Consider the following 22,447-nt stretch of genomic DNA (forward strand, 5'->3'; position numbering starts at 1 on the left):
CTTTATTTTTTAAACAGTTTTTCAGACATAAAGTATGAGAATTTAAGATGCATTTATTTAGATAAATGATGTAATTTCTTTATTTTCTAAAAGAATTATCTTTGAAGAGGGTATATATGAGCAGTTAAAAAAATGTACTAAAGGACAGGATTTTATGATTCAATACAAAATTTATCAGAGAGAAACTTAAAACTATATACTACATTTCTAGGGACAATGCTACAGAGATCTTTTCTTAAAAATGGAGAAAACAGTTCTGTTGCTTTCATTCTTTTTCGTCTTTTCAGTGTTTTAGTTTTTACGTGCCATATACTGTTCTCTTCAGTAACAGTTACGTGACTCTACCTGTCCCTGCAGTATTGGTTTAATTTTAATGAGTGTTACTTTGGAAGTCTCCCTATTAAGGCTCTCTTTCTCCCTTTAGTAGAGCTTTGTAATTTCTTCATAAAGATCTTTTATTAAAAATCTATTCTGAGGTGCCTTACATATTTTATTGTTACTATGTATAGCATCTTTTTGGAGAAGGCAATGGCACCCCACTCTGGTACTCTTGCCTGGAAAATCCCAGGACGGAGGAGCCTGGTAGGCTGCAGTCCATGGGGTCACTGAGAGTCGGACATGACTGAGCGACTTCACTTTTACTTTTCACCTTCATGCATTGGAGAAGGAAATGGCAACCCACTCCAGTGTTCTTGCCTGGAGAATCCCAGGGACGGGGGAGTCTAGTGGGCTGCCGTGTATGGGGTCGCACAGAGTTGGACGCGACTAAAGCGACTTAGCAGCAGCATAGTATCTTTTAAAACATGTGTTCATTTTACTTACTGATGGTTACTCATGTTTGGAACATTACAGATTTTGGCATGTTGATGTTGACTTTGTTGACTTCATCAACCCTGCTGAGCTCTCTAATCTTAATTATTTCCCGGCTTGGCGGGATCTTAGTTCCCGAAAGTACTGAGTCCTAACCATTGAACTACCAGAAAAGTCCCAGTCTTTCTGTTTTGACTGAATAGCAGAGACTTCATAGATAATCTGCCTTTTGTATTATTTTCTGTCACTCATTTTCTCCATTTTGAGTAAATTAATTTAAAATAAAATTTGGGTAGAGAACAGTAGAATTCTAAGGGAAGGTGCTGTTAGACTTTTAAAGACATTTGAACAGCTATCCATACTGTTTTGTTGTTTCACTATTGTGTATCAAAATGTCATTTTTTTTTCAAGTTTGAAAATAATAAAATGCATCTTGTGAGATTTCAGTGCAGGAAAAAGTCTTTTTTTTTTTTTTGTCATATACATATGTGATATATATGTGTGTGTGTAGTTTGTTTTTTTTCCTTCCCATTACTTGGTTGATATGTTACCTAATCATTTGACAGATAAATTCTTAATAGTCTGGTCTGATCATAGATTTGAGTAAATGCTAAGAATTCTTTGGCAGTTTTATTGTAGATAGCTCTTGCTTATTGACCATGCTGTTTGGGTTCAATTATAGCCTAAGTGAAGCTTAGAAATTGGTAAGTACTATTGAAGGAAAGTGTTGGTTCTTTTTTAAAGCCCACAGTTGACTCTCTATAGATTTACTCTGTACGTGAGCTTATTTTAGATTTTGTTGATGCCACTCCTTTGCCTCCTAATTAATTGTAGATATATTTAAGGCCTGCTATACTCATACTTTTTCATTAATCTCTTAAATTGTGAGAAATTTTAGATAAGAGGGAAAAAACAGTAGAGCTCTCCCAATGTGATCAACTGTATCCATGCATCTGTGGTTTCTGCAGTGTTTCCAGACTGACTTTGGATAGGAAAACAAGGAAAAATGGTCTCCCAGCTTAGTGATTAACTTAGGGCTGGCTCTGTCAGACAGTGTTTACAAGATATGTGTCTTGCTGCCATGTCGTTTTTAGGTAGTTCTGATACCTGTAGTTTGAATTTTGTAGGTCACCATGAAGCTGAGACATACTTTCCTTATTTGTCAGGACAGAACACCAAAAGCATGTTTTCCAGTTTCTCATACAGAACCTCTTACCTTTGACCTGTTTAATGACTTGTTTCCTAAGAGAATCTATTTTTGTACTGAGTTTTAATTATTGAATGGCAGCTGAATGATTTTGATTACCATTACCAAAGGAATAAAGTAATTGAGCCGTAAACTGTATGTGTGTGAATGATCTGTTAACAGAGAGCAGGCATGTGTGTGTGTGTGTGTGTGTGTGTGTGTGTGAATGATCTGTTGAGAGCAGGCGTGTGTGTATGTGTGAATGATCTGTTGAGAGCAGGCTAGTGCTACCATTTTGTGAAAGGATTATCATATTACATTTCTGGTATTTCAGAACTTGTGTTTGAAGTTGAAGCTAAATCTTGCATTGGATTGCTGGAAATAAAGCTGTATGATATTTTGACCTCAGCATTTGAACATACATAATACTTTATCATTTTTAAGATTCTGCTTCTCATTATTTTAGACAGGTGCTCTAGTTCACAGCTATAGGGGAACAGGTGGGATTTTTGAAGTTTGTTGGAATGCGGCAGGAGACAAGGTTGGAGCCAGTGCATCAGATGGTTCAGTAAGTACAATGAAGCCTTCCAGAGGGGCAGATGCGTGTGTGTGAGAGGGCGCAGTGGAGTACAATGAAGCCTTCCAGAGGGGTAGATGTGTGTGTGTGAGAGAAGGCACAGTGGATAAACGCGGCTTGTGCTGGTGGTGACTGCCAAAGTGTTCTTTATAAAATAAATTTTATGATATGGGTATTGATCTTTTTTACTGAAGACTCTGTGCTTTTCATACTCGTTTCATTCAAATAGTGTAAATATAATTTAGGGTATCTTGGCCAGAGTGCCTTCAAGATCAAGAAATGGACTGTAGAACTTCATCAGTGAAATTAAGTATAGCACGATATCTCTGTGAGAGAGATTTGAATTTTTAATGCCTATTTTTAAGCTTCTTTTCTTGTAGAAGGTTGCTGGTAGCCCAGGGAAGGGGGGAATAGAGGCACTGAGGGGTCTACATTGAGGAATGCATGATACCAAGAGGCTTTCAGGGCGAGGCTGGCAATGCCTTTACAGAAATACTCATTGTGGCTTCCAAAGTTCTGAAAGCAAAGGGAAGATGGAAAGAGTATAGCCATTAGCTGTTTACTGAAGCGATACCTTAATATAATCTGTAGTATCTTTCATTAAAATTGAAGGCATATCATAAAAAACAGTCTATTTTGAATGTATTTATTTCTACTTTTTAATTAACAGAAAGCAGATCTTAAAAATTTTAGCCATGGTTCTTCTGTAGTGCGAGCCCATGATTATTTCCTCCATCTTCTTTCACATAGTTTATCTGGTTGTTTATATCCATTGCTGTGATTACTTTTGTTTTATCAGTTTCATGAACTTGGAACTAAGAAATAGATTCCAAACTGTACTATAAAAAAGTTAAAAATGTACAATGAAATTCTTTACACACTGGTTGATTATTTTAATTTCTTACAGGTTTGTGTATTAGACCTTCGGAAATAGCGCTACTAGTTGGAAGCCATGGACCGACTATGAATGTGTATATAGCCAAAATGACTGTCCCCGACCCAAGTACTGCTATAGTCCCACTTGAACCATGGCCAGTCCACTACAGCCAAATCTAAGAGAAATATATACAAACAGTGTATATAAACAAAATTGCACCCTGAAGATGACAGAATTTTGTCACAGCTTGTGAATTCTGTTCACCAAGTGCTGGAATCAAATCTGCTGTGCCCCTAAAATAGCATTTAGAAGTTTTGGATATGAAAAACAGAAGAGAGAAAAAATATGCGTTATAAAAGCAGCCCATACATGTACCAGTTTTTGGATACTAATGACAGCCTTGTTTATCCCCTTTGAATCAGCAGACACCATGGATTATATTCTTTTTTCCCTTCAGTAGTTTAGCAGTTTGTATGTACAGAGAAAACGGACTTACAAAAACTTGCAGCAGTAGTTTGTTCTTGCTTTTAAACTTTTTTTGGTTTAGTTTATGGATGCATGAAGTAAGGGAGTGAATCAGTTTCTTGTTTATATTTTTTTTCACCTTTTAAACAAAAAAATTCTTAAAAATATTTTAATGCATTCTTTTGAAGAGATAGATGTTTGGTACATTTATGGCTCCCAGAGCATATATTCAATTGGTGCATGTTGTAGACGGGGAAATTGGAAATTAAATGGAACTATATGACTTTGGTCATGTCAATCTGTAAGACACATCAGTAAAAGGGTATTATGCTCTGTTTTTTGTTTTTGCTTTTGCTTTGTTTTTCTGTTGTGGGGTTTTTCTGTTTTGTTTGTTTTTTTGGTGATGTGGCTTAAATGCAATAGTTTCTTTTTTTGGGACATATTTCTGCCAATTAAAGACTAGAAGGGCACAAAAATTTTTTTAATACCAGAGAGAAGATGCATAAAAATATCTTCTGATGTTTTGTAGCCATAACTAAATTATGGTTAAAAATGTGCACTATTGTGAAAAGGAGCAAAGTAGGTTTGGGTTTTTTTGTTGTTTGTTTGTTTCTTTTACTTTGTTTTTTTAAGAGATTAAAATGTTTCTGGATAAGGAGTAGCTTCTCCAAAGTGTCCATCATTCTGTTGTAGAAGCTTAAATATGTAATGTAACCAAACTCCAGTATTAAAAATCTCTCATGTTATTTTTCTTTATACAAAGCAAGATAACGGCATATAACACTGCCATTACATGGCAAAATGTTTGCTACCTTAGTTTAAAAACAATCTTTAAAACAAAAGACTTGCTTCAAGGTGTTCTTAAATAGCAGTGATTCAAAAATTTTAAAAAAAGGTATAATTGCACTAACCTCCCGGCTGCTCTAATTCTGCGTTTGTGGTACTTGTGACTACATTTTCTCAAATATAGATAGATTTAAGCTGCTATGTTTTGTTTTTTTAGTAATCACTACTATATCATGTCTTTTACTCTGTTTATAATATCATGTATTTTCTTAAAGGTATAGGTATCAGATCAAACCTCCTCTTGTGCTCATGCAACTAAAAGCTAAAATATACAGAATTTACAAATGATAGCATGGGGCTATGTTTATATGTGTGATTAACAGGGTTTGTCATGATTAATGTAATAATTCAGAAGTGTCAGTTTTGAAGAGAATAGTTGTCAAATTTAATATCGCAAAAATTTTAATTAAGGAATATCATTTATTATCAAGCTTAGCAAATTTATAACACTATTTCTGTCACTAATTATTTGAAGCTTTTACTGCTAAAATTTTAACCTATGTTTTAAGTAGAAACTGATTTAACCCTAGTAATGCAGCTTTGATTTTCAGCATTTGTTGTTTTGCTATTTTTACAAAACAGCATTGATTGAAGCAAGTCTTGGTTTTACTAAGGTAGGATAGCATTTGCTATTGGTAAAGAGAATAAATACACTTAATTTCACAATACATTGTTACATGTACCCCAGTTGTTGCTAGTGGGGTCTAAGATACTGTAATAATATTTTTTAAAATTTACATCCAGAGAGGCAGTCATTCATGATGGTTTTGTGCCAGCTGTTTTTAGGGTTTTGGATCACATTATAGTTATTTAGAACTATTACCCTGTGACTTACGTAGGAAACCTAATATGCTGAGTATCTGGCACTTGAAATCCTGCTTTTATCGCTGGAGGTCCACATCTGTGGTTGACCTCTGTTGTTGTTTTAAAAAAAATAAATAAAAATTTAAAAATCTGTGCAATAATTTTTAAATGTGCTCCCAGGAATAGACACAAATGTTTTGAGTATGTTTAAGCTGCATTTTCCTTTAGTGATGCATTTGTCAATTGCACTGAATTTAAATCTGAAAGTCAGAGGTGGTTATTGATAGTACTTTTTGTATTTTGATATGGACAATTTATTCATTTGCATACAGTTATTGACCTTTTTTCCCCAGCTGATTAAAGATAGTCACGAAGTTCTGCAGTATAGCTGCCAAAATCGACAGCTACATGTTTATGGTGTTGTCATCGTCTCTGTGTTTTTTGTTTGTTTGTTTGTTTGATCTTTAGGTATTTTACTTAAGCATAATAGCCACAGTAGGGCATATAAAAGATTATAAATACAGAGCTTTATTATCCTGAAGTCTTGGGTCTTTTAAGTATAAACTGTCAGAAAGGTATCCATTTTGTAGGCTTGGGTTCTTTGTGAGCATACAGTTATTTCTTTTTTGCTGCTGTTCTCAACATCATCATTGCCTGCTGATGTGCCACGATGCTGCTCCAGTAGACAAAAGTAAGATTGCCTCTAATTTGAGCAGTAACATGATTATAAGAGACCAAGTTTCACAGCCTGTAAAGTTCTATATTTGAGGTTCTTGCTTATTTTTTCCTTCCTTTTTTTTTTTTTTCTTTTTGCCCCCTCTAAGAACTTATCTGAAGATCTATTGATTCCAGTAGATTTTCTGTGGTGTTCATTATATGTCATTGTTGTATAGGCTACTGTAAGACACTTACAAGGAAAAATAGAAAGGAAAACTTAAATGAATAGAATACTTACTGATTAAAATAGAGTAAAGAAAGAGCAGCTGTCATTCTTGAACATCATAAAGGAATATCTTTTTTCTTCTTCATGTAGGATATCCCGTAAATTCTTATCTTTGTTCCATTCCCGGTTTACTGTCATTGATCGGGTACCATCATTAACTTTGACGTGACTTTTAGAAGTGATAACTTTTAATTTCCTGATAGGTCTTAGGGTGTACTGAATTCTGTTTTAATTAATTATTCTCTAGGTAAGTATGTTTTAGGATTAAACACCTTTTACAGATACTGAAAGTGCCTCCTTTTGTGGTGTAAAAAACAAATTATGGTGCAAAAAGTAATCATTAGATTGAATTACATGAAGGTTTTTTGCTTTTTGACATATAGAAATGTCAAGAGAAAGGCCAAAGATTTGTACTTTTTCACTTAACTTATAAAGCACTCCTTTTTTCCTTAAACTTACTTCTGTCAAATTAGATTTAATGAGAGAGTACTATTTTTAAGGAGCTATCTGTTTATGTAGAATGATTTTGTTAAGAGTTATGTAAACTATTACTGAATAGAGGCCTGAAGAGGAGTATGCATTTTTGCTGTTTAAAGGAATCAGAAATGACTATTCTTATGTCAGCAAAGATGTTAAGTTTTACTAGATAAGCAGAAAAAATAAATCTCAAATGCAGTGCTATTTACTCTTTTCAAAACAGTTTTCATTTTCTTAAGCACATTGTACATTTCTGTAGAACCTGCATTTTTTTCTCGCATGCTAAAAACGGTACTTGCATTTGGTGAATTACTGTTGACAGTTTCCACAGAAATCCTGTTTCAGTGGACCAACATTGTGGCATGGCAGCAAATGCCAGCATTTTGGGGAATAGCAGCAAATCTACAAGAGACCCTGGTTGGTTTTTTTTGTTTTGTTTTGTTTTCTTCTGAATCAGCAGGGATGGAAGGGGAGTAGGGAAGTTATGAGTTACTCCTTCCGGTAATAGCTCTGACGTGTCACATTCAATATCAATTAAAAAAAAAAAAACACATGAATCTAGTTAAGTGTAGAAGAGAGCGAAAAAAGAGGAAGTGTTCACTTTTTTAATACACTGATTTAGAAATTTGATGTCTTATATCAGTAGTTCTGAAGTATTAATAGCATTCTTTATTTCTGCCTTTATGTTGACAGTGTTGAAGCAGGGTGAATAACTCGGGCATATGGTTTTTTTTTTTTTTTTAATTTTCTCGTAATCTGTTTCATGATGTTTTCTTTGGAGTTTATGGATAAGTTCAAGAAAACATTCTGCATGTTGTATCTAGTCTAATGTACTTATCCATCTCATCAAAAACAAAAACACGCAGACTGCATTTCGTAGCTCTGTAATCCCTAAATACAGAAGTAATTTTCTTCTTTCCTGACTTCGACATTGTAGCTATAATGTTCTAATTTTTGATTTCTACAAATCCTTTGGGTCTAATTCTGTGAGCCTACTTATAGCACTGGATTAAAATGTCTGCATCATTTCTTTAGTTATCCAGTTAACTTTAAAACTGTTGTAAAAGTGTAAACCAGCCCATGACAGTCTTTTGTACATGTTGAAGAACTTTGTTGTTCAGTTTTCATGACTGTTGTGTAAGGAAGACTGATACAGATACTCTATGCTGTCCTGGACCATGTTAATTACACTTGCGATGTATTTTGGTTCCACATCACAATGATTTGTCCCCAATGACCCTTTTATCCTTTCTAGGCACATTTTTTGTTGTTGTTGTTGCAGTTTCCCTTTGCATTGTATTGCTTTGACAACTGTAATTTGAATCAGATCTGAAAGAGGTCCAGAATAAAATATATTTTGATATTATGTTGGCTGTGTACATATATAAAACCTTTGATACCTATGTAGTTTGTATGGACTATTTCCTAGTCAAGTAAAGGGAAAGGGATGCTCTTGTTTACAATTTCTTGTTTACATTTTATTGCAATTACTCCTCTGATGTTCTTTTGTAGAATAAAGTTTTTTGCTCTGAGTTAGCCTTCATAACATAGAACATCATGTTGCTTCTCCCATGCTGGTGTTACCAATCATAACAACTGCCATCAGAACCCAAACCACTGTATTTCATAAATTTACTGTTTTACAAGATACACATAAAGTAAGCCCATAGATAAAAGTGCAAATTTTACTATTTTATTACTTCTCGTAGGAGATAAGATTTTTTAAATGAAGGGTAATTTACTATTTTTATTAAAGAATAATAGAGCATTTAATCAGCTAAGGAATAGCAATTTTGAATTATTTTAAAAAATAGATATTGTACTTTAAAAGACATTGTTTCACATAATCAAACAGATTCATTTGATTAGTGTGCATTTATTTGAGCACAAAACAATGTGTATAAGTTATTGAAGATTTTTAGGACAGGGTGCTCAACTTCCTTAATGCTCTTTTTTTCTTCATAGATACCTACTATAATTTAATAATTTTCTTCCTTAGCTAGTGGTATATGTTGCTAACAAATCTTATAATCTGTGAGGAAAGATACTAGGCATCTTCCAATTTTAATTAATCCCAACTCCTTTAGAATTACTGAGAGGTAATGATTTTTAAAGAATCATTGAGCATATTTTTTGTCTTTTTTGTTTTTTTAAACCTTGTATCCTCCATGTATTCTACCTTTCCCTTCGATTTCCTGAAGCATACACTTAACAGGCATATAAAGCGTGCCTGAAGCATACTTACAGGCATAGCCTTGTCATGTTTTATTAAACGATAACCTACTACAGTTACTAGAACTTTCTGACAGCCTTTCATTTTCAAAGGGTTAACTTTTATTGCATGGCATAGATTGTTAATGTTCTGCATTTTACACTTTTTTCAAAAGTGTTGGACAACTAAGGATTATAATCTGTATCAGCTTGTGGTAAAACAAATCAATCTGAATAGTTACAAAAGGGGTTATTTGAAACTTCCTAGTTCTTACACTTTACTATAGATCAGATTTCTTACCTATTATAATACATAGCAGATTAAAAAAGTTGACTGTTTCCCTAGCATATTCATTTGAAAATGCAGTGGAGGAAAAGACACTATGGACAGTAGTTTTATGGTGCTTTTCTCTGCTGTACCAGAGCTCTCTGTCAACAATGAAATGTTAACCCTCTGCTACTTTTTCTGCATGTTTCTTCTCTTCAAATGTCATATCTCAATGCTTACTTGTCCTAACTTGTAATATTTTTGTATTAAATTTTTTTAGGAGTTCCTTGTAATTTCTTTATAATTTAAAATATATTAAACACAAAGTGTTTAGTAAAGTACAGAAAGACAATTATCACTGTTTCTTGGTTGTTGGGTTTGTATGATCGATTGTGCAAATGACTCACACTTAAAGAACGATAACCAGTGGAGTGTAATCTACACAGAAAAATACACCATGATTCTATTAAGAAAGCAAGCCATCTTAGAAAGTGATACAATCCAATGTCAGAACAGGCTGCCTTAAGAGATATTGCACCACCAGAAATATCAAAATCATTGGTTGCAGGGCTCCCTGGTAGGACTGCTGAGCAGGAATTTAAGTAGTGAATGGATACCTCAAGCAGTCAACTCTTAGGAAAATCCAGTCACACTGAACTCGGTCTGAGATCATTTATCTGAAAACATCGGCTCCCAGAATCTCACACATTTCTTATTACGGGATTTTGAGAAGTCTTCATGTTGTCGGGTCCTCCTCCTCCACATAAGCTTTTACTGACTTAATTTACATATACTACTTGACCAAGGTAATTATCTGGTTTTCCTACTCTGGCACTTGAGCAGAATACCTCAGGGCAAGGAATAGTGAAATTCCTAAGAGGAATGGCAAGCTGCATGTCTGGTGTGGGTGGTATCTTAATGAAGGCCCACAGTCGTCAGATAACTCAGGTTCTTTTTAATATGACATAAATCTGTAGCTATGCAGTATGTTTTTAAATATACCCTGTGAAGTGGTTGAGATAAACTTCAGTTTGAAGTTGGACCAGTGTGTTGAAATCAAGGAAGACTAGAGTGACTTGACTTTACCATAATCAAGACTAGAGGTAAGTACATTTCACTTCTTAAACAATGTTGATTGACTTAATTCCATTGAAACTCTTTTTAAGGTAAAATGCCTGGCCCTACCATAACCTTTCACTAATATGATATCACTAGATATGTGTGCTTTTTTTAAAGTTTGTGTGCTATAGATGATATTAGTAAGTACATGCTTATAAAGATATTAAAAGATTCCCATTTCTAAATTCCCAACCAGTTCCTCTGTGGTTACACAGTTCAGTTCAGTCACTCAGTTGTGTCCGACTGTGCAACATCATGGACTGCAGCACGCCAGGCTTCCCTGTCCATCACGAATTCCTGAAGCTTGCTCAAACTCATGTCCATTGAGTCGATGATGCCATCCAACCATCTCATTCTCTGTCGTCTGCTTCTCCCACCTTCAATCTTTCCCAGCATCAGGGTCTTTTCAAATAAATCAGTCCTTCACATTAGGTGACCTAAATATTGGAGTTTCAGCTTCAGCATCAGTCCTTCCAGTGAATATTCAGGACTGATTTCCTTAGGATGGACTGGTTGGATCTCCTTGCAGCTCAAGAGTCTCTCAAGGGACTCTTGAGTCTTTTCCAGCACCACAGTTTAAAAGCATCAATTCTTTGTCACTTAGCTTTCTTTATAGTCCAACTCTCACATCCTTACATGACTACTGGAAAAGCCACAGCTTTGACTAGACGGATCTTTGTTGGCAAAGTAAATGTCTCTGCTTTTTAACATGCTGTCTAGATTGGTCATAACTTTTCTTCCAAGGAGCAAGTGTCTTTTAATTTCAAGGCTGCAGTCACCATCTGCAGTGATTTTGGAGCCCAAGAAAATAAATTCTGTCACTGTTTCCGTTGTTTCCCCATCTATTTGCCATAAAGTGATGGGGTCAGATGCCATGATCTTAGTTTTCTGAATGTTGAGTTTTAAGCCAACTTTTTCACTCTCCACTTTAACTTTCATCAAGAGGCTCTTTAGTTCTTCTTTGCTTTCTGCCATAAGGGTGGTGTCATCTGTATATCTGAGGTTATTGATATTTCTCCCATCAATCTTAATTCCAGCTTGTGCTTCATCCAGCCCAGCATTTTTCTTGATGTACTCTGCATGTATGTTAACTAAGCGCGGTGACGATACACAGCCTTGACGTACTCCTTTCCCGATTTGGAACCAGTCTCTTGTTCCATGTCTAGTTCTAACTGTTGCTTCCTGACCTGCCTACAGGTTTCTCAGGAGACAGGTCAGGTGATCTGGTATTCCCATCTCTTTCAGAATTTTCCACAGTTTGTGGTGATCACACAGTCAAAGGCTTTGGCATAGTAAATTAGGCAGAAGTAGATGTTTTTCTGGAACTCTCTTGCTTTTTCGATGATCCAATGGATGTTGGCAATTTGATCTCTGGTTCCTCTGCCTTTTCTAAATCCATCTTGATCATCTGGAAGTTCACGGTTCACGTATTGCTGAAGCCTGGCTTGGAGAATTTTGAGCATTATTTTGCTAGCGTGTGAGATGAGTGCAATTGTGCGGTAGTTTGAGCATTCTTTGGCATTGCCTTTCTTTGGGATCGGAATGAAAACTGACCTTTTCCAGTCCTGTGGTTACTGCTGAGTTTTCCAAATTTGCTGGCATATTGACTGCAGCACTTTCACAGCATCATCTTTTAGGATTTGAAATAGTTCAACTGGAATTCCATCACCTCCGCTAGCTTGCATAGTGATGCTTCCTAAGGCCCTCTTGACTTCACATTCCAGGATGTCTGGTTCTAGGTGAGTTACACAGTTAACGCTTTGGTATGTGTCCTTCCAAACATTTTGAATACTTGTTTTAAAGGAAAAAGGGATTGTAATATTCACTGATTTGAGAGACTAGCTTTTTCACTAATATTGTCAGGACCTTCTGTGCCATCACTGTAGGTACTTTATACTGTAGATGTGGAGTCTACCATAGAGATTAGAGCATGGATTCTGCCTGACTGGATTAAATCCCAGTTCCACTCCTGTTTGACCTAAGGAGTTACTGTCCTGGCTTTCCCATGTGTAAAATGAAGCTAGCAATAGTACCTGCTTCATACATTAGTTATGTAAACATATAAACATATAAAATTGTTAACATATATGAAGCCCTTGGAAAATCATGCCTGCTTGTATAGAGCATACTATAAATTATTATTATTTTGACTTTTAATGGTTGCATTATATACTATAATTAGGCCCCTATAATGTATATTTACTCTTTCACTGTTTCCTATTATAAACAGTCGTGCTGGAACAAGGAAATAAATATTTGTATATCAGTAGGACAGACTCAACAGTCCATTCTGATGTGCACCTCTGGTTAATAGGCATTTTTAGAGAATCTATAAAACTTGCCACCCACCCATTTTCTGACACTAACGGTTATTTCAAAAGGAGTCACTTAGTAATTTATGGAAGGGAGATTTCTTGGGGAAAAAAATGCCTTGAATATTTTTTTAATGTACATAGAGGAGCAAGAGAGAAAATAGACCAATAAATGACCCTAATGTGGCAGGAGTCGGCAGAAAACCCCAAATACGTCGAGCTTATGTTATTAGTGATTAAATGTTAAAGATATGAGGAAGATTTTTTTAAACGTGGAAGAATATTTCTGCCACAGAGCATGATATTTAGGTTAAATGCAGTTATAAACGTATGGAACTACCAGAATATTTACACTAATGATGGGAGCCAAATTCCTGGTCCATGTGCTAGAATGGTATCCTGTGGTTCTTTTTTTCCAGGACTTCAAAATTTTTTCCAGTTTTGGACATTTTACTGTCTTGATCCCTGGGGTCGTCTTTTGTTACTTTTTCAGCACATACTTTTAAAAAATCTAGAATGTCCCGGGAAGTGCCTTTTGCACTACAATGGTAGTGGAATAGAGCAACATGGGAACAGGTGGTATTCCACCCAGGACCTGCTAAATCATGTTGTATGTATGTGGAGCAAGGATCTTCAACCCATATTTTATGCCAGGCTTCCAGAGTTTCTAAGGCACAGGAAACCTAGAGAACTACTCCATTGTATTCTGGCCATCACTGCTGCTGTGCTCAGGTTTTTTTACTCCTGGACTTCTAAGGATTCCTTGTCCCTGAAATTCTGATTTCTCAGGATATGGCTAGGTGTTATGCCCTTCTGAATCAGTCTTTGAACACTGCACATCATACAGTAAGCACACAGTTGCCTTCTTTCAAAAAAACCTTATTAAAACTTTGAGTATGTTTTCCCTTTCCGTGATAGCTTGAGCTTGGCTCATGCCCAGCGGTAGTGCTCCCAAGTGCTCAACAGGCCTGGGGTGGAGAGGGCAGTGTCTTAGGTGGTGATGGAGATTGGCAAGGTCCAGGAGCACTGAACCATCCACACTGCCAGAGGATTGGCACTCCCAAGTACTTGCAGGACACGGGCCCCTCTAGTCAGGATATACCTGGGATCGTGTGGGTAACCTCTGTGGGAAAGTTCAGGTCTCTCGAGTCTGGAAAGGTTTCCATGCATCTAGAAGAAACCATCATGACCCAGGTTAAAGACACAGCAGTAACTGACTTAAGTATACCTGGTCTTCAAATTTCCCAGGAAGATGGTGGAAGCTCTGCCACAGTGAGAGGACCTGTCAAATGGCTGGAGGTTATGGTTGCTCAACAACTGGGAAGGGGCCCCTGGAATAGAGGCTAAGAGTGGGAGCAGGCAGGGGAGCAGGGTCAGGTTAGCCATGTGAATGTACGTGGCTGAGGAATCTTTCTTATATTCAGTCACATTCTTAACTAGCCACACTGAAAGAGATGCACCTCCTGTAAGCTTTCTTCCCCATATTCATGTAATTGCACCCAGAATGCCTTCTCCCTTCCTTTGTTTGCCTAATTCTTAAATTGTCAGGTTCAGCCAAGCAAAGTGCTTCTCAGAAAACTGGCCACTCCCTACTCACTGCCCACTGCCTGCCTCCAGCCTCTGCCTCTCTGGAGGGGGTGCCTCGGCCGCTCTCAGCACCCTGTCAATAGCTCTGGTGATAACTTGGCTTCTTGGGCTGCTACTGCTCAAGTTCCTGAGTTCCTGCAGCGCAAAGTCTATCATATACTATTCTCTCTAGATTCTAGGAACGTAAGACAGTGCCTGGAGGAAATAACTGATTAATAAGGGATGGAAGGCATGCAGAGGGAGTAAATAGTGAAGATAAGAAGGTCACATAATGTTGTGAAAAAAAGCACCATGTTATTCTTCTGGATGTGAGCTGGAACAAATTGCTTTATATATGAGCATCAATTTCTTGCATTTAAGAAATATCTATATAAGATATCTTGATTTCAAGGTAGTTTAAAGGATTAGTGTTCAAATAACTTGTTTAGTACACTGGCTGGCGTAAATTAGGCTTTCATTTGTGGCATGATTATTACTGTTAATATTTTTCCTGTTATGAACATGCCAGAGAAAACATTTCATTTGACAGAATAATTTGTTGAAAATAATCGGTTGTAATTAGTTTACAAAGCACTGCTATTATAAGTGTGAATGTGGCAGGACTTATTGAACAAGCTGTTATTTATAGTTGCATTTTGCTATGGTGGAGCATCTTAAAATATGATTTTGTGTGTGTGTGTGTGGTATGGAACTTATTTGGATGGTGGTGATGGGTGTATCTCTGGGTGATCACTTCCTTTGTGTTTCTTTATTTGTAATTTTTTCTGTCTTATTCTTAGTCCCCACTAATTTGTTTTGGCATTGTCAAGAATCGGAGAATGAACTTTTAAAAGCAACTCTGTGCCAGACATCCATTTTGTAATCTATTATTTATAGGAGAACATCAGAAACTGCATCAATATTAAGAACCAAGTTTCTAAAGGAGTAGCATTTCACATTTCACTTTCTTTTGTCTTGATTTCATTTATCTCACTTAGACTTCAATTTTGAAACATTAATCGATGTCAAAATCGCACTCTGCTTTTGTGTGTTGGGTCACCTTTGTTTTTTAGGCTTAGACCTTTTGTTCTATATAATTTTTTTTTCCTTATGGTAGTAATACATGCTCATTTTAGAAAAATTTTAAGAAAAAATGTTGAGGTGTATGTGTTAATAAAAAAGTCACAGGAATAAGTTTTATCTAGCTTTGAGCAGGATGCTTTGGTACTGCTAAATATAGGCCTTTCAGCCATTTCTCTGAAAACAGCATCCTGGTGACCACCTTGGGATGTGTAACATGAGTAAAAAAAAATGGTTATTTCAGGTCACTGAGATCTTGTTATGATAGTATACTCACTCTTTACCCCTACCTCTGACTCACTTGGGCATTCTCTCCTATAATAGTCTCTGTTAGCTACCTAATATTCTAGACACTTTTATGTGTTTGTAAACATAAATCAATGTTTTGCTTTAACATAAAGGGGATTATGGTATACTTGTTTTTGTCTGGCTTGATTTTGCTTCATTTAGTATATTAAGACATCTTTCCATGTCACTCTTTCAAAACAGCTTTATTGAGCTCTGATTGACATAAAGTACATATGTAAATTGTACAAGTTTATGTGTTTTTACCTGTGTAAATAACCTGTGAAATAATCACACTTAACCAAATGAACTTATCTATCCCCTTCAAAGTTTGCTCTGGCCCCTTGAAAATCCTTCTCTTTTAGCCATCCTTGTTCCGCCCCTACCATTCTCAGCAAAGATGTGTGGCAACAAGCATGGAGTATTGCCAACCAAGAAGGCTTGTCCAAGCCTTGATGTTGATGCTGTAAACTCAGCCTCTGTGAACCAGTGCTGAATTGAATCTCAGAGACAGAATTTGGGGTGAAGGAGAAAAGAATTGCTTTAATGCTTTGCCAGGGAAAGGGGGACACAGGGGACTCATGCCCTCAACTGTGTGTTCCCAACCCAGGAGAATTTGGTGGGGAGTTTTATACAAGTGGTTCAAGGCCAGAGGTGCTGGTATGTGTCAGGGTGTGTGTGCAGGGCAGGCAGTCTCCTAATGAGCTTCTCTAGAATGAAGAATGCTAGCATTTCTATTTTGGGACATTTTATTTCTACAGAAGAGCTCAAAGATAATAGGTTGGTACAAAAGTAATTGCAGTTTCAGACTGAATTTTAAATCATTATATCTAGGCTCAAACACATCTTTATTCGTCAAAATAGGAACCATTAGAAGCAACACATTTTTGCCAATGAAAAATAAGCTTGTTTATTCCCATTATGCTCCTTTTTAGTGTAAAAATCTGTGCTTTGGATATGATGAACTCCTGGAAAGCATTTTCTATCTCCTGCTGGCTGTGGAAGCATTTTCCCTGCAAAGAGTTGTTGACATGCTTGAAGAAGTGTTAGTCTGTTGGCAAGAATTCAGGTGAATATGGTGAATGAGGTAAAACCTGATAGCCCAATTCGTTCAGCTTTTGCGGTGTTGGTTGTGGACACGCGGTGTGCTGGGCATTGTTGTGTGACACGTGGTGTGCTGGGCGTTGTTGTGTGACACGTGGTGTGCTGGGCGTTGTGGACACACGGTGTGCTGGGCGTTGTTGTGTGACACATGGTGTGCTGGGCATTGTGGACACGCGGTGTGCGGGGCATTGTTGTGTGACACGTGGTGTGCTGGGCGTTGTGGACATGCGGTGTGCTGGGTGGCGGCGTGTGACACACGGTGTGCTGGGCGTTGTGGACACGCAGTGTGCTGGGCGTTGTGGACACTCAGTGTGCTGGGCATTGTGTGACACGCAGTGTGCTGGGCGTTGTGGACACGCAGTGTGCTGGGCATTGTTGTGGACACACGGTGTGCTGGGCGTTGTGTGACACATGGTGTGCTGGGCGTTGTGGACACGCAGTGTGCTGGGCATTGTGTGACACGCAGTGTGCTGGGCATTGTGGACATGCAGTGTGCTGGGCATTGTGGACATGCAGTGTGCTGGGCGTTGTTGTGGACACATGGTGTGCTGGGCGTTGTTGTGTGACACATGGTGTGCTGGGCGTTGTGGACACGCGGTGTGCGGGGCATTGTTGTGTGACACGTGGTGTGCTGGGCGTTGTTGTGGACATGCGGTGTGCTGGGCGGCGTCGTGTGACACGCGGTGTGCTGGGCGTTGTGGACACGCAGTGTGCTGGGCATTGTGTGACACACAGTGTGCTGGGTGTTGTGGACATGCAGTGTGCTGGGCGTTGTTGTGGACACGTGGTGTACTTAGCGTTGTGGACATGCGGTGTGCTGGGTGGTGTCGTGGACACGTGGTGTACTGGGCATTGTCGTGGACATGCGGTGTGCTGGGTGGTGTCGTGGACACGTGGTGTACTGGGCGTTGTGTGACATGCGGTGTGCTGGGCGTTGTGGACATGCGGTGTGCTGAGCGTTGTTGTGTGACACACGATGTGCTGGGCATTGCTGTGGACACGCGGTGTGCTGGGCGTTGCTGTGGACACGCGGTGTGCTGGGCATTGTGGACACATGGTGTGCTGGGCGTTGTGGAAACACGGTGTGCTGGGCGTTTGTGACACGTGGTGTGCTGGGCATTGTTGTGTGACACGCGGTGTGCTGGGCATTGTTGTGGACACGGTGTGCTGGGTGGTGGTGTGCTGGGCGTTGTGTGACACACGGTGTGCTGGGCGTTGTGTGACACACGGTGTGCTGGGCGTTGTGGACATGCGGTGTGCTGGGCGTTGTTGTGGACACACGGTGTGCTGGGCGTTGTTGTGGACACGCGGTGTGCTGGGTGTTGTGGACATGCGGTGTGCTGGGCGTTGTCGTAGACACGTGGTGTGCTGGGCGTTGTTGTGGACACGCGGTGTACTGGGCGTTGTGTGACATGCGGTGTGCTGGGTGTTGTCATGGACATGCGGTGTGCTGGGCGTTGTTGTGGACACGTGGTGTACTGGGCGTTGTGTGACATGCGGTTTGCTGGGCGTTGTCGTGGACATGCGGTGTGCTGGGCGTTGTTGTAGAGAGGAATTGGGCCCACCCTCTGGACCGGTGCTGGTTACACATGCTGTAGTTTTCGGTGCATCTCGGATTTGCTAAGCACGCTTCTCAGAGGTAACAGTTTCGCCAGGATTCAGAAAGCCGTAGTGGTTCAGACGGACAGCAGACCACCAAACAGTGACCATGACCATTTTTTTGGTTTGTTTTTTTTTTTGGTGAAAGTTTGGTTTTGGGAAGTGCTCTGGAGTTGCTTCTTGGTCCAGCCACTGAGCTGGTTGTTGCTCGTGGTTGTATAAAATCCACTTTTTGTCACACGTCACAATCTGATTGAGAAATGGTTTCTTGTTGTATAGAATAAGAGAAGAAACTTCAAAATGATGATTTTTTTGATTTGCAGTCAGCTCATGTGGCACCATAGCTCAGTTGGTGAAGAATTCACCTGCAATGCAGGAGACGATCCAATTCCTGGGTTCGATTTCCCCAATTCCTGGGTTCAATTTCCCGTTTTGATTGCTGGGTTGGGAAGATCCCCTGGAGAAGGGAAAGGGTACCCACTCCAGTATTTTGGCCTGGAGAATTCCATGGACTGTACAGTCCGTGGGGTCGTAAAGAGTCAGACACAACTGAGTGACTTTCACTTTCATGAGGCACCCACTTATCAAGCTTTTTCACCTTTCCCATTTGTTTCTGAATAATCGTAGAATGGTCAGCGTTGAGTTCTTTGGCAACGTCTAGTGTAGTTGGAAGAGGATCAGCTTCAATGCTGGCTCTCGGTTGTTGTCAACTTCCGATGGCCTGCCACTACACTTCTCATTCTCAAGGCTCTCACCTCCTTCGCAAAATTTCTTGAACCACCCCGGCACTGTATCCTGTTAGCGGATCCTGGGCCAAATGCGTTGCTGATGTTTCAAGTTGTCTCTGCTGCTTTTGGGCCCATTTTGAACTCAAATTTAAAAATCGCTCAAATTTGCTTTTAACATCATTTCTATAATCTAAATATAAAATACACAGCAAGCAATGTCATTAGCATAAAAACACAAAGTGAGAAATGGGCATTAAAGTGATATGTAACATAACCACATTTGTTTAGGAATCTATTCCAGTGCCAAATGGCAAAGTTCAACAGTGCAAAACCGCAATTACTTTTGCACCAGCCTAGTACGTGTTTACCTTGAGACAGAAACTGGATCCTGTCCCAAGGATCCTGTGCCTGTTATTCCTTGATTGCTCTTCGCTAGTCGCTGAGTACCCTTCCTTCCCTGATAAGCAACTGCTTGAACCTGCATTTGGAACTCATGGATTCTGAAGCCTTTTCCCTATAAACAAGAAAACAGGACGGAAATGTGTTCATGCCCAGGAAACCCACAGGGCCCAACTCAGTTTCAGTGTCCAGATTTTACTGGGGCTGGGTCATGTCTTTGAAGGTTGAGCTGATAACTGTCTGGCCCATGCACACCCCACCTCTATGGTATATTTTTCTCAATCCGTTTACTTTTAATCTATATGTCTTCATCATTAAAATGGATTTCTTGTAGAATACGTAGAGTTGGGTCTTGTTTCTTTGTCTATTCTGACAATATCTTTTCTCCTCCAGTTTTATGGAGGTGTTACTGACAAAAATTATGTATATTTAAGGTATTCAAGATGTTTTGATACGTGTATACCTTGTGAAATGTTTACCATAATCAAGCTAAATTAATATATCCATTACCTGACAGTGACCTTTTTTTAATGTGTAATGAAAATACTTTAAAATTGACTCTCTTAACAAATTTCAAATATAATACATTATTATTAACTATAATCCTCATACTTCACATTAAATCTCCAGAATGTATTCATTTTATAACTGGAGTTTTGTACCCTTTGACCGTTTCCTCTTTTCCCCATCCCCCAGTCCCTGGTAAATATCATTCTACTCTCTCTTACTATGAGTTTAGCTTTATTATTTTGTAAATTCCATGTATAAATGAGATCACATAAATATATGTCACATATTTTTTGTTCATCCATTAACACACTTTTTTCTGTATCTTAGCTACTTTGAATAATGCAGCCATGAATATGGGAGTGCAAATATCTCTTTGAGTAGTGATTTTGTTTCCTTTGGATATATATCTAGAAGTGGAATTGCTGGATCATATGGTAGCCCAATTTTTAATTTTTTGGCTTTGTGATAATAGCCATCCTAACGGGTGTAAAATGTTACTTCATTATGATTTTGATATGCAATTCCTTGATAGTTTTTGATGTTGAATATTTTTTCATACACCATTGGCCATTGGTACATCATCTTTGGTGAAACGTCTATTCAACTCCTTTGCCCATTTTAAAATTATTTGCCTTTTTACTAGTGATCTCTGAATTCCTTATATATTTGGGATTTAATCCCTTATTGAATATATGGTTTGCAAATATGTTCTTCCATTCCAAAACTGCCTTTTCATTTTGTGATTGTTTCATTTACTGTGCAAAAATTTTTAGTTTGATGTAGCACCACTTGTTTATTTTTACTTTTGTTGCTTGTGTAAAATCTTTTCATTGATACATTTAGACAGTTAGCATTCAAAGCGATTACTAATATGCTGCTAATCAGGGCATCCCTGGTGGTTCAGTCAGTGAAGAATCTGCCTGCAATGCAGGAGACCTGGGTTCAATCTCTGGGTCAGGAAGATCCCCTGGAGTAGGGAATGGCAACCCACTCCAGTATTCTTGCCTGGAGAGTTCCAGGGACAGAGGAAGGAGCCTGGCGGACTACAGTCCATGGGGTCACAAAGAGTTGGACACGACTGAGCGACTTAGCACATAGCACAGTACAATATGCTGCATTTACTAAGTTGCACCTGACTCTGAGACCCCATGGACAGTATCCAGGCTCCTCTGTCCATGGGATTTCCCAGGTAAGAAACCTGAAGTAGGTTGCCATTTCCATCTACAGGGGGTCTTCCCCTCACAGGGAATCGAACCAGTGTCTCCTGCTTGACAGGTGGTTTCTTTACCACTGAGCCACTTGGGAAACCTGATTACTGAGATAGTTGGACTGCTATCTACCATATTCATTATCACTTTCTATTGTTTGTCCCTGTTCTATGTTCCTACTTTCGTCTTCCGCTCCTATTTTGCCTTTTGTGGTTTTAATTAGCATATCAGTTATACAGTCAATTTTCCTTATCCAAGGTTTGCACATTCAAGGATTCAACCAACTGCAGGCAAAAATTATTCAAAGATAGAAGGCATATAGCAGGATAGAAAACAGAAATATTCTCCAAGTCTTTCTGAGTTATTTTACTCAGAAGCTCAAGTTCTTAAGAGAACTGATTGGATTTGGGCCATAGTAAGAATATTACAGGGCTTCCCAGATGGTACTAGTGGTAAAGAATCCGCCTGCTAATACAGGATATGCAAGAGGCACAGGTTCCATCCTTGGGTCAGGAAGATTCCCCTGGAGGAGGAAATGGCAATCGACTCCAATATTCTTGCCTGGAGAATTCCATGGACAGGGGAGCCTGTCGGGCTGCAGTCTATGGGGTCGCAAGACTGAGCGACTAAGCACAGAAAGTATGATGAGGAAACATGAAGAAAAATTTTCTTCAGACTTCATGGCTAATGGCTGGGCCTTGGGGAGGATGTGGAGAGAGGAAGAATGAAAGGTCCGTGGGCAGAGAAGACCATTCCCTGCTCCTAGACAAGACTACTTTGTGGTCCACATTATGCTCAGAGGAATGACGCTAAGCTGTGTCCAGGCAGATGGGACCTATGTGGCCAAGCAGACTTCCATCTTCTGCCCAAGGAGAACTTTAGGAGGAGCAGAGAATCTCCAGTTCTAGAGAGACTGTAACCTTAGGGAAGAGTGCTCATCTTTTGCCCTAATAAGGGATAATTGAAAAAACGCCTCTCTCCCCATGCTTTGTCATGTCCTAGGGGGTCTAGAACTATCTTACCACCCAAGGGAGGAGGGTGGTGAAACTTCATAAAATATTAGTTGTTGTTCA

The 22,447-nt window shown here is 38.8% G+C and overlaps 2 protein-coding genes across 5 annotated transcripts in view; one reads left to right on the forward strand and one right to left on the reverse strand.

The window, feature by feature from the left end:
- Positions 1-8,351, forward strand: part of TBL1XR1 (TBL1X/Y related 1) — a 176,771-nt gene extending 168,420 nt beyond the window's left edge. For all 4 annotated transcript variants that reach the window (XM_069559600.1, XM_069559627.1, XM_069559618.1 and 1 more), the window contains 2 exons: positions 2,463-2,564; positions 3,481-8,351. In XM_069559600.1, the coding sequence (XP_069415701.1) occupies positions 2,463-2,564; positions 3,481-3,507 (129 nt within the window). In that variant the 3' untranslated portion in view covers positions 3,508-8,351. The remainder of the gene's footprint in view (positions 1-2,462; positions 2,565-3,480) is intronic.
- An 8,521-nt stretch (positions 8,352-16,872) lies between these two features.
- LOC138442822 (putative uncharacterized protein ENSP00000383309) lies at positions 16,873-18,426 on the reverse strand. The gene has a single exon (XM_069595002.1). The coding sequence runs from the start codon at positions 18,424-18,426 to the stop codon at positions 16,873-16,875; it is 1,554 nt and encodes a 517-aa protein (XP_069451103.1).
- Between the last annotated feature and the right edge of the window lie 4,021 nt (positions 18,427-22,447).

This window comes from Ovis canadensis, chromosome 1, assembly GCF_042477335.2.
Source record: "Ovis canadensis isolate MfBH-ARS-UI-01 breed Bighorn chromosome 1, ARS-UI_OviCan_v2, whole genome shotgun sequence".
Classification (NCBI taxonomy): Eukaryota; Metazoa; Chordata; class Mammalia; order Artiodactyla; family Bovidae; genus Ovis; species Ovis canadensis.

Excerpts from the sequence above, each read along its gene's own strand:
- LOC138442822 (XM_069595002.1), bottom strand. The coding sequence starts at position 18,426 with ATGTCACACAACGCCCAGTACACCACGTGTCCACAACAACGCCCAGCA.